This window comes from Ictalurus furcatus, chromosome 11 (genome assembly GCF_023375685.1).
Source record: "Ictalurus furcatus strain D&B chromosome 11, Billie_1.0, whole genome shotgun sequence".
Taxonomy (NCBI): Eukaryota; Metazoa; Chordata; class Actinopteri; order Siluriformes; family Ictaluridae; genus Ictalurus; species Ictalurus furcatus.
The window spans coordinates 1,153,120-1,165,000 of record NC_071265.1 but is presented as its reverse complement, the minus strand read 5'-3'; the positions used below and the strand labels follow the sequence as shown (position 1 = coordinate 1,165,000).

The 11,881-nt window shown below is 43.9% G+C and overlaps 1 protein-coding gene and 1 long non-coding RNA gene across 5 annotated transcripts in view; one reads left to right on the top strand and one right to left on the bottom strand.

Moving 5' to 3' along the window:
- Positions 1–1,804, top strand: part of LOC128614693 (uncharacterized) — a 9,196-nt gene extending 7,392 nt beyond the window's left edge. The window contains exon 3 of the long non-coding RNA XR_008387086.1: positions 1–1,804. This exon is cut by the window's left edge and continues 758 nt beyond it. This is a non-coding gene — a long non-coding RNA (uncharacterized LOC128614693).
- Positions 1,805–2,466: 662 nt separating this feature from the next.
- On the bottom strand, positions 2,467–10,976 carry atf7b (activating transcription factor 7b). 4 transcript variants are annotated; one of them, XM_053636153.1, is made up of 12 exons: positions 10,905–10,976; positions 8,704–8,849; positions 8,268–8,364; positions 7,997–8,127; positions 7,369–7,524; positions 6,668–6,825; positions 6,499–6,592; positions 6,276–6,395; positions 6,028–6,123; positions 4,524–4,712; positions 4,300–4,402; positions 2,467–3,765 (listed from the first exon to the last, which is right to left on the bottom strand). In XM_053636153.1, exons 2-12 carry the CDS (start codon positions 8,749–8,751, stop codon positions 3,572–3,574), a joined length of 1,386 nt encoding a protein of 461 aa, XP_053492128.1. In that variant the 5' UTR covers positions 8,752–8,849; positions 10,905–10,976; the 3' UTR covers positions 2,467–3,571. The 4 variants fall into 4 exon arrangements, 3 of the variants coding, with proteins under 3 accessions (XP_053492128.1, XP_053492129.1, XP_053492130.1); XM_053636154.1 differs by having other exon boundaries at positions 10,442–10,948; XR_008387077.1 differs by having other exon boundaries at positions 3,633–3,765; positions 3,898–4,402.
- Positions 10,977–11,881: the final 905 nt, after the last annotated feature.

Below are 11,881 nucleotides of genomic sequence, written 5' to 3'. Positions count from 1 at the left end.
GACAACAACACAAACACCAACAGACACCGACACCGACAACAACACAAACACCAACAGACACCGACACAAACAACGACACACACAAACACCAACAGACACTGACAACAACACAAACACCAACAGACACCGACACAAACAACGACACACACAAACACCAACAGACACTGACAACAACACAAACACCAACAGACACCGACACAAACAACGACACACACAAACACCAACAGACACAGACACCGACACAAACACCAACAGACAGACACAAACAACAACACAAACACCGACAGACACCGACACAAACACCAACAGACAGACACAAACAACAACACAAACACCGACAGACACCGACACAAACACCAACAGACACCGACACAAACAACGACACACACAAACACCAACAGACACAGACACCGACACAAAAAAATTTGTTGGTACAAATTGCTGTTTTGCGTATGGAGCTCAGAAGCTCACAAAAATAAGTGAATGAATTTTGAAGGCTGTATTTGAAGTTGCTCTCCAACAGTTAAAGAAACTGAAGCAACATTAATTACATATGAGATGTGAAAATTCATGTTAAAATCCAAAGACAGATCTGAGAGGAGAGTTTAGGATTTCAGCTTTTATTTTTATTTCTTTGCATCAGACCACTCAATTTTTAGGTGAGCAAAAGTATTGGAACAGACAGTCTTGAAGTAGATTAAATAACATTTAATATTTGGATGCATGTCCGTCGCTTGTAGTAACTGCATCACTCCTGCGACTCACTGACACCAAACTGCTGGTTTCTTCTTCTGTGAAGCTTCTCCAGGTTTTTCCTGCAGCTTCTTTCAGTAGTTGTTTGTTTTGGGGGGTTTCTCCCTTCAGTCTCCTCTTCAGGAGGTGAAATGCTGATTAGTTGGGTGAAGGTCTGGTGATGGACTTGTCCAGTATAAAACCTTCCACTTTTCCCAGTTCTGGCCCCGCTGCTTCTCCGACTGATTTACATTTAATTTTGAATTTGAAATATAAAATATCTTCACAATGACTCGTGTGTACTTACGTGCTAAAAATTCAATGTAATTTATAACTCTGTACTGAAATATGATATGAAGATATGCAAATGTAATAAACGCAAACTATGTGCCTGAGACTTCCTTCTATAAATTGCTGGCACAATTCTAAAATTGCATGGGTCAAAGCTCACTAAAACTCTCCAAACCTGAGAAAAAAAATCGAACTCAAAATCCCGATTTACCTTCCCAAAATCCCGACTTACCGTCCCAAAATCCCTACTAACCGTCCCAAAATCCCAATTTACCGTCCCAAAATCCCTACTAACTGTCCCAAAATCCCGACTTACCGTCCCAAAATCCCTACTAACTGTCCCAAAAACCCGACTTACCGTCCCAAAATCCCGATTTACCGTCCCCAAAATCCCTACTTACCGTCCCCAAAATCCCTACTAACTGTCCCAAAATCCTGACTTACCGTCCCAAAATCCCAATTTACCGTCCCAAAATCCAGACTTAGTCCCAAAATCCCGATTTAATAAGGAAGGTTGGTGTTCGTGAGCGGAGAACAGTGCTGCAAAGTGAAAACCCTCGACTCTGCTGAGTTCCATCAAATGTTTATTTATTACAATATATCTTCAGGACCATTTCATTTAGTTCATATACAGACAGCGATGCTGCGACACTCGTTTATTATTTTATATACTCACTGATATTTACAGCTCCGTAGAGTTCGGCCGAGGAGCGACACTCACACGTGATACACACAAAGGATACGCTCTTCATTCATATTCATAAAGCACATCACACACACACGCACACAGGACTGTATATGAGGGCGGGGCGGAACAGGGCGGGGCCTCACAGACATAATAAATATTGAGCATGAGGATTTGGTGTAGTGTGTGTGTGTGTGTGTGTGTGAGAGAGAGAGTGATTACTACAGACAAGAACCTTCCAACAGAAAGTAGTTCCGGTTACTTTACGCTTTCCTGAAGGTTTTGTGGTACCCCTACACCAAAACAAAAGTAGTCCCGTCTCTGAAAGGAGCGATTCGACACATTTACAAATACTTTAACTGAAAACTTCAAAGTGTGATGACGAAAAAGCTCAGCATTACACCTTACACCTCCTGTCTGAGCGAGATTAAATTCTCATCTGTATTGTACACACACACACACACACACACACACACACACACTCACTCACTCATTCTTAAAGTGTGTCGCTATGACTAACTGTTCAAACAAAGCACTTAAGTGAACAAAAACGAGTTAAATAGTGATTAGCGCTAGCTTTAATGATTAGCATGGTTTCTTCCTAATATTTGCTGTATCATAATCCTTTCAGGATATGCAAACGAGTATAAAACAACTAGCTGTGGGAAATTGAAAGCATTTTTTATATACATATATATATATATATATATATATATATATATATATATATATATATATATATATATAAAGAATGTGAGTGTCCTGAGATCCTACAATGATTTTAAAACCTGTAAATCACACAAATGATGCGAGTTGTTGTGCTGTCAAAATAAACAAAAGCAGATCATTTTGTTAAAAACAATGTGACTGTGTGCGGCTTACGCTAGCCACACACACGCGCCATACACGTGCCGCACATGTGCCGTACACGTGCCGTACACAGCGACCGATATTAACACTCGTATATAAAATTACGCCGCTCTTCCTCCACGGAAGGATTTCCACTTTCGCTGTTCTGAGTTGTTAGGACAAAAAGAAGGAAGTGCAGCGAGAAGAGAGGTGGAGCCTAGCACGTTAACGCGTCTAAACCTACGTTCACACTAGCGAGCAACAAGGCAACGGGTTCGTTTTCTGCGTACGGAGATTTCAGCAACTTCTGAATCGAGACTTCTTTGCAAACTTGGTATGATACAGTAAAATCACTCGAACGAACCTGTGGCAAAATTCAGTTCCGACCTGCGATTATTTCTCGCAAAAGCAGAAGAAAAACGCATAACCATGGTTTCGTCTTCTCCGGTCATATCCGCCCTCTCGTTAGCGAGGAAAAATAAAGCTTGGGAGGAAGGAGCAGACATCTTTGGTGAGCGTACGTGAGCTCGCTTTGCTAATCTAATCTGAGAACGAAGCCGAGCGCGACATGTAAAATCACACAACCGTTTCGATTTACACACTGATCAGAGCGTTCTCCGTTTCCCATAGGAACGCAGGACAGGCCACGCCCACACGCGACATGAGCGACTTGTCACCTGCTCGTGTGAACTGGTCTGAACGAATCATGCAGTCACAAACACCAAAGAAATATATCAGAGTTATAAAAATGTAACATGAGAAAGTACAGGATATGAGCTCGCTCGCGCTCTCTCTCTCTCTCTCTGTGTGTGTGTGTGTGTGTTTTCCTGCAGTGCGTCCGAGTCTGTATAGTCAGCCAGCGACATCATGTGACACGTCACACACTTAAGTCAGGAGAAAACGGTGAGAGTGAAAAGCGGGGAGTGGTTTCAACAGTTCAAGAACAATGCGCTCCTGTGACACGCCCACCTCCTTGAGCCACGCCTCCTTCCCATTGGCCATAGCGCATGGACATCATCTGGAGGTGGGTTGTGATTGGGTGGGCGTGTCTCCGCCTGCTCCTGCGCCGCTCCACTGGCCCGACCCCATCCCCGCCAACACGGCCACCGCCTCCGCCGCTCGCACGCTCAGTCCGTTAACGGAGACCGGAGCCGGAACAGAGACGGGCAGAACCAGCGCCGATACCGAGCTCTCGTCCACACCTGCAGCTACACACACACAAAAACAGAGCAAAGTCATAGCACAGAACCCAATCTAGAACCAGTCATGCAGTACCAAAACACAGGGTATTACATCAGGGACATGGGGGCGGAGTCTAAATAACTAACTAACTAACTAACCTGCACATTTCATTAACTAATTAATTTCATCGTGGAATGCTAATCTGTTAACGGGGGTGCTCCTCCGAGACACGTGAAGCTGCCGACCTCATCTATCGAACTGCTGCTCGTGCTGCATCAGGGGGCGGGGTAACACACTCGGAAGAAAGTGCTATCCTCCCTCTTCCTCATACACAAGCTCACAGATGCACACGATTGGCTAGTGTGTCTGTGATTGACAGGTGAGCGAGCTTCTGCCAGAGCACGGCCAATTTTGCCTTTCGGACTCCGGGCCACGGACGGCTGCGGCACTGGAACTCGTGATCTCTGGACAATAGGGCTAATGTTCTTCTGCTGCACCACTCGGGAGGATGAAACTCTGCTCACGCTGATGTTCTGACAGGTAAATAAATCATCTCTTACCCAGGTAGGCTTTTTTTTGCATGGCAGTAATGGGACAGTCTTTATGAGCCAGCAGGAGCTCCTTTAGACGCGTCACCTCGGATCTGAGCAGAGACACTTCATTCTGTCTCACACACACACACACACACACACGCACACACACACAATTAAAGACATTCCCCATGGCGTTATACTCTCACGTCCACCTGTGTGTGTGTGTGTATGTGTGTGTGTGGGTGTGTTACCGTGAGTGTGACGTTGGCAGTGGCGAGTTCCTCTGCGCGCTTTTCCAGGGCGTTGACCCACACTTTCCTTTTCTGTCTGCAGCGATAAGCAGCCGCTCGGTTCCGCTCTAGAAAACGGCGTCTGCGCTCGTCAGGCTCGACCTCCGACCCACGACGCCGACGCCCACCTCTCGGAGCTGCAGGAGACACCTAGCGAGAGAGCGTTAGAAAGAGAGAAAGTGACGGATAAAAAGAAACAAATAAACACATGCATTAACACAAATTACATCACAGTGCGACAACAGAACAACTGATTATAGACGTCATAACACGCGTGACAACAGGAAATACACACACACACAGATGTACATTTGTACAGATGTGCAGGTGAACAGGTCTACAAGCGTACAGATGTACAGGTATACAAGTGTACAGATGAACAGGTATACAGATGAGGTGTACAGATGTGCAGGTATTCAGATGTGCAGGTGTACAGATGTGCAGGTGTACAGATGCACAAGTGTAGAGATGTGCAGGTCTACAGATGTGCAGATGTACAGATTCACCTCTCTGACTGCAGCGGACTTTGCCACTTTCTCTCCCAACAAGGTTACATCAATTGGGAACCATTTCTCCACCCCAGACACGCATAGACAGACTCTTAATCTTTGACACATCCTTCTCCACCAGCACCTTCTCCACCTCACTAAAGCAGGCCCGGGTTTCCCCGCTGCTTAAAAAACCAACACTTAACCCTGCTGCGGTTGATAACTACAGACCTGTCTCCCTCCTCCATTTCCTGTCCAAAACCCTTGAATGATCTGTTTTCAATCAACTCCCCACTTTTCTCTCACAGAACAACCTTCTGGACACCAAGCAGTCTGGCTTCACAAGCAGTCACTCCACAGAGACTGCTCTGCTTTCCCTCACTGAAGCCTTACGACCTCGAGATCATCTGTCCTCATCCTACTCCACCTCTCTGCTACCTCTGACACTGTGAATCATCAGATCCTCCTGTCAACTCTCTCCGGTCTAGGCATCACCAGAATGGCTCTGCGCTGGGTGGAATCGTATCTCTCAGGCAGATCCTTCAAGGTATCATGGAAGGGAGAGGTATCTAAATCTCAGAAACTCTCAACTGGAGTTCCTCAGGGGTCAGTTCTGGCTCCTCTACACTTTTCTATTTATACTACATCTCTGGGGCCTGTGATTGAGTCTCATGGCTTCTCATATCACTGCTATGCTGAAGATACTCAGCTCTATTTGTCCTTCCAGCCTGAAGATCCATCTCAGTACACATCTCTACCTGTCTGGCCAAAAGCCACAACCTCATGAGGTTCCTTTCCAGAACCTTCAAACTGACCGTCCCTCAGTGGTGGAATGAACTTCCAACCTCAATCCGGACAGCAGGATCTTGTACTTTTCCTAATCTCAAAGTTGCTTTGCATAAAAGCGTCTGCTCAGTGAGTAAATCTAAATGGGTACAGGTATACAGGTGTACAGATGTACAGGTATACAGGTGTACCTGTGGCTGTGCAGGTGAGAGAGTCTCACTGGGTTCAGGTTTCTGGCTTGGTATTGGTCCGCTAACACTTTGAGGTGACAGTGCAGCTTTCAGCCTCTAGAGGAGCGTGCACACACACACACACACACAATACACCGACGCAAGTATATAATGTTACTATACATTATATACGCTCTATGAAGTGTGTGTGTGAGAGAGAGAGAGAGAGAGAGAGAGAGAGAGAGAGAGAGAGAGAGTGTGTTTCTCACCATCTTGGCATCGTTATGCGAGTTGTATCCAGACGGAGAGGAGGAGCCACTGCTGCTTCCACCAAGCGGAGGGCCGGGAATTCCAGGAATATTGGGTACTGGATTCGATGACCTGGCCACCTACATAAACACACACACACACACACACACATTTAATCAGACTCAAAACACACATGCAGGTAAAAAAAAAAAAGCCCACGTATGTGTGTGTGTGTAGACGCACTGATATGACAGATGTTTGTCCGGGACTGGGAAGCAGAGGGACAGTCTGACCGTTAGGAAGTTGCATCATCATGGGAAAGGAAGCCGAGGGAGAACTGGAGAGAGACAGAACTCGTGTTAATTACCATATTTATTAATGAATAATAAATGTTAATGAGCATTTGGCGTACCTGAGCCTGTTGGAGGGCGGAGTCCGGGTGATGACGGACGTGGGCGACGGCTGAGTGGGGTTTATAGAGTCGTATCCTAAATGCAGAGGGAGTGACCCGGGGCGTACGATGGTGGGTGTGGGCGTGGCACTTGCTGCTGCTGTCCTTGGAGGCACTTCCTGTTTACAAAAAAACAAAAAAATTTACACAATTACACAAGAGAAGAGTGTTGAAGGATAGTTTAAAGCTAGAGAAGAAGAAAAAAAAAAAACCACTAATAAAACTCCTCTTCCTTCCCCAAACCGTCCGGACCACGCCCACTTTGTTGGGGGCGGGAGTATGTCTTGGAAGGGTAGAGGAGGTGATTTCCCATGTAGGAAAAATTATCAGAAAGCTTAGCTTTGCTTTAAGGTGTAAACATCATTCAAAACAAAATAAATTAAAGCGGCAATAAGTAAATATTTGAATCTGCGCATTTTTGTGAAGCAGCTGTAGATATTTGATCACCGATGTTCTCCCTTTCCCACGTTACTAAAGGAAAGACGTGAAAATCGTTTTGAAAATCAAAAAAGCCCGTCTATGATATTTCCCTGATGTAAAGTAAAGAAACACAAAAAAAGTAAAAGATGACGTTTTTATGATGCGTGTTGGAGAACACCTGGAGAACACTTCCACACACTTCACACCCCTCACCTGTGGATACTCCCACCTCTCAGCCTCACCTTGTTCTTCCTGATGGGAACGGGTTCCTTCACCAGCGTCTCCGAGTCTTTGGAGTCGGTCATGCTGGAGACAGATGAAGGACTGTCCGGAGGAGAAGAGTCGATCTCCAGAGGTCCGTCTCGCTCCTTTATCTCGGAGGGCGGAGCAGCAGAAAGCTGGATGAGAAAATCCATAAAAAAGTGAAGATGAATCCCACAATTCAGCCAAATATACGGAGGATCAGAAACACGCGTCATCGAAGCTCAAGCCCCGCCCAAAATGACCAAAAATAGGAAGTAAAAAAGAAGAAGCACCTAGTACGGGACTACTATTACTAATCAATTTATAATGCAGCTCATGATGTCGTCCTGTCGGTAAGTGAAGCGCCGCTCCCAGTCTCAGGAACAGGTTTTCTTCTAGGATTGTCCTGTGTTCGTCTTCATCCGTCTCACCCTCAACGCTAGCCCTAATACTTCTGATGAAAAGCATCTCCGGAACACCACGCTACCACCACCATGTTTCACGGCAGGGAGATGGAGACACGGAGTAACGAAAGTCCATTTCAGTTCCAGGTTGGAGCACGAGAAAATTCTGGAGAACTTCACAGTGGGGGTGAATACTTATGAAATGAACAGTACTGTATCTCACCGTGCTTTTGGTTCTTCGCTCTTCCTCCTCCTGGGATTTACGGAGCTCGTGTTCGAAGGAGCCATCGAGCTCACTGAATAAACCCACCTCCTCGCAGTTCTTCAGGAAGCGGGTGGGAGTCGGGGTCTGATCTGTAACACACACACACAAACACACACACACACACACACACACACACAGAGAGTATAGATGAGCTGGACTTCCTCCTGGGCAGCTGATGGAGCTGTGTGTGGTGTGTTAAATAAAGTCATGATACATGAATAATCCACACCTGCAATAATCACCGTGTCAGTTCGAGTCTGTCCAAACTTCAGCGTCATCTCATGTTTGTGTTTATGTACTGCCAGGTGGTCTTCGTTTGTAAACCGCTAACACACAAACAACAGGAAGGTGTTAAGTAAACAGAACTACTTTTTCAGAGGGAAGGACCTGTGGGAGTTGTGTCTCTCTCTCTGGTGGTGTAAGAATACCACAGAAGCTTCAGGAAGGTATAAAGTGACCGGAACTACTTTTTGATACGGGGGAATCTGCTGTAGTCGTGTGGCTCAGGTGGCGTAGGAATACCAGAACACCTTCAGGAAAAGTGACCGGAACTACTTTTTCAGAGTTTTATATATTTATATGTTTTATAGTCCGTGTAATTTAAATGTTTGTCCACACAAGATCTGCTCCGTTGACCAGAGTACCACTTGATGAAAAGGTCTCACCTGTCCACATCCGGGGGCGGGGCACACGAAAGGTCGATCGTCGCCCATTTTACGTCCGACACCTCCCAGGTTCACTTCAGCACCACCATCCAGAAGGGGAAGCAGTTACAATGAGCCGGAAAAGAACTCGAACACTTCAGGGGGTTCTGAGAACACCACACACACAAGAAATATATTATTATTATTATTGTCATTGATTAAACCTGTCATATCATGATCTCAGTCACTCTCGGAGCTACAGATGGGTTCTCTGACCCGTCTGGACCAAAAGCACAACTACGTAAGGATGCTGTTCACCCTGCGCCGCAAAGTTCAACTCTAATCTCATCATGAAGTCTGCTGGTGACACCACAGCACACAACGGAGGACTTCCCCTGGTCTCTCAACACCACCTGCCTCGCCAAGACGGTCCAGCAGCAGCACCTCCACTTACTGTTAGCGCTGAAGAGAGCCACCCCCCCCCCCATCCCCCCATCCCCACCACCTTCTAGAGAAGGATGATACAGAGCAGATCAGATGAGAAGATCATCAGAGTCTCTCCACCCAATATTAACGCCTCATCTCCAAAGCTCAGACTCCTCCCACCCCTCTCATGGACTCTTCCCCCTCCTGCCATCTTGCAGACGGTACCGGAATGTCCATACCACCACCAGCAGCAGCAGCTTCTTCCATGAGGCACTAAGATTACTCAACACCCTGCTGCCTCCCAACACCACCCGGACAAACCCTTCCAACAGGTACCACTGTGCATCCATCACTGCACGTCCACACTGATCTCAACTCACAGCCAACAAAGTCCTCTTTTTCTTTTTTTTCTTTTTTTAAACGATGTATGATTTTTAACCGCGACCGCAAAATAACTAAAACCTAAACATTTTAGTGCTGGATGTTTCTTTGGACACTAATTACCTAATAAATAAATGTAAAAAACCTCAATAATATCAGAACTCGGGGCCGAGCGATACGACCCACAGATATTATCACCATACTTTAAAAATGATACACCAACAAAACACATTTTTAATGTTTTATATTTTACTTCATATGGGTCAAATATTTAAAAATAATAATAAATGATCACTGAAAAGAAATAAATTGCTATTCTACGATTTTAAAGACTAAAAAATATATAAACTTGGCACACACACACACATTATATATATGTATACAATAATTTTTTAAAAAGGGAAAAGTGTATGGTATATAATCGGTCATGATATGGATATTATATCGGAGTATCACAGCTCTGATCTCAAGATCAATAGTTATTTTGTAAATATCGTAAAAACATCAAGTATCCTGATGGGATTTTTGGGTCGAATGCTTTTCCCTTCATGCACACTATGATTTAAAAATAACAGAGTACACAAGGATACTGTGATAACCACACACACACACACACACACTTTAACCAAACTGTAAGTTTGAAAACAGCAGATATTATAGTATTTGTGTGAAGTAGTGACTCGGTTTAACACCTAAACAGCGTTCTGTTCTCAGTATTTGATGTTTTCTGGTTTAGAGCCCGACTCTGAGCTCCTTCTGCTCGCTGTAACACGCATTATAACCTCCTAATGACACGTTATAAATCAGATAAATCAGCGCGCGCCTCATTTCCGCTCCGTGCACCAGTGTGTGTGGGCGCTAGCATGCTCTAAGCATGTTCTTCTCTTAAAGCCGTGACACTTTAATTCCATGCATGAACGAATTTTTTTAATAAAAATAAAAACAAACCCACATGTAGTTAAATGATGGAGGATGTGGAGACAGCAAGCGAGCGAGCGAGCGCGCGCGAGCTGTAAGGACAACCTGACACATCTGCTAGCGCTCGCGCTATCTTAGCTCGCGGGCTAACTTCACCACCAGTGACCGAATATACTCCGTTAAACATGTATACACATCTATATTAATATATACATAATCAGTCAGGCGACCGGAACTAGCGAGCTGACCGACTGTCTAAGCTAGCCAGCGTTAGCATTAGCGCTAGGGTCTGAAGTATGTAGGTGGATGGAGCTAACAGGCTAATGCTAAAGCTAATTCACAGCTCGGTGTATGTTGTGTAAACACTCGCCCTTAGATGGAAAAGAAAAACCACTGGTTTTAAACGCCAGAATAAACACCAAACTATACTAAAGCGTCGCGAGCTAGGGTTAGCCAACACTGAAGGTCTCGCGCACTGTCGGTGTTTACTAACTCACCCCGCTCCTCCCTCGCGCACTCTCCCGAGCTGCTGCCTTCACTACTCCCTTCACTACTCCTTCATCCCGAGAGCAGGAAATCTCGCGATGTGATGACGCAGAAGGCCGAACGGGATTTAAGGTGACGCAACAGGGTTTACGGTATCCGACCCGGAAGTGGTGGCTATTAAAGGCGCGATCGGGATCTATTTCTTCCCTCTCTCCACTGTGTGTGTAAACAAACAAACAAAAAATGATTGAAAAAAGTAATCAAATTCGTAATAGAAATGTGATAAAATGCTAATTACAAGAGTGGAACAAAGTGTTGTTTAAAAATCAAAGTTAAAATACAAATGTAACTTCAAAAAATTTCACATTAAAACCAATAAAATAAAACAGCAAAATTTGTGAGAAAATATTTTAAATAAAAGATACATTTGATATTAAATGTAAAGAAATAATGTGTAATTAGAATAAAAATAAAGAGAAAACATGTAATTTTAAATCTATTTTAAAATAAAAATGTGAACAAAAAACCAAAATAAAGTTTAAAAAAAGTGTCATTTTAAAAAATGTAAATGAAATACAAAATGTGTAAATTTAAACAATTTTAAATGTTTTGGGGGAAATAAAAAAACAAACAAACCTGTAATTAAAAGAATAACTAGTGTTAAGAGTTTAAAATGTGATTCAAATAAAACTCAAAATAAGAGTGTGATTAAAATAAAATTCTCTCTGTAAAAGATGTAGATGACTAATAAAGCTCACAACAAAAACAAATGTAGCTCATTTCATCATTTATTTTCTTTTTTTTTTTTAAACGCTTCATCATTTTAAACAATTCTGTAGATCTTTTACGACCACGTGTTCAATACATTTTACTCACCAGATGTTGGCTATCAACCTCCCTTTAAAAAAGAAGGGAGAAAAGAAAAAAAAAAAAAAAAAAAAGAGTGGGAGGACAAAAAAACAAGTGTAAAACAAAAGAAATAAATTCT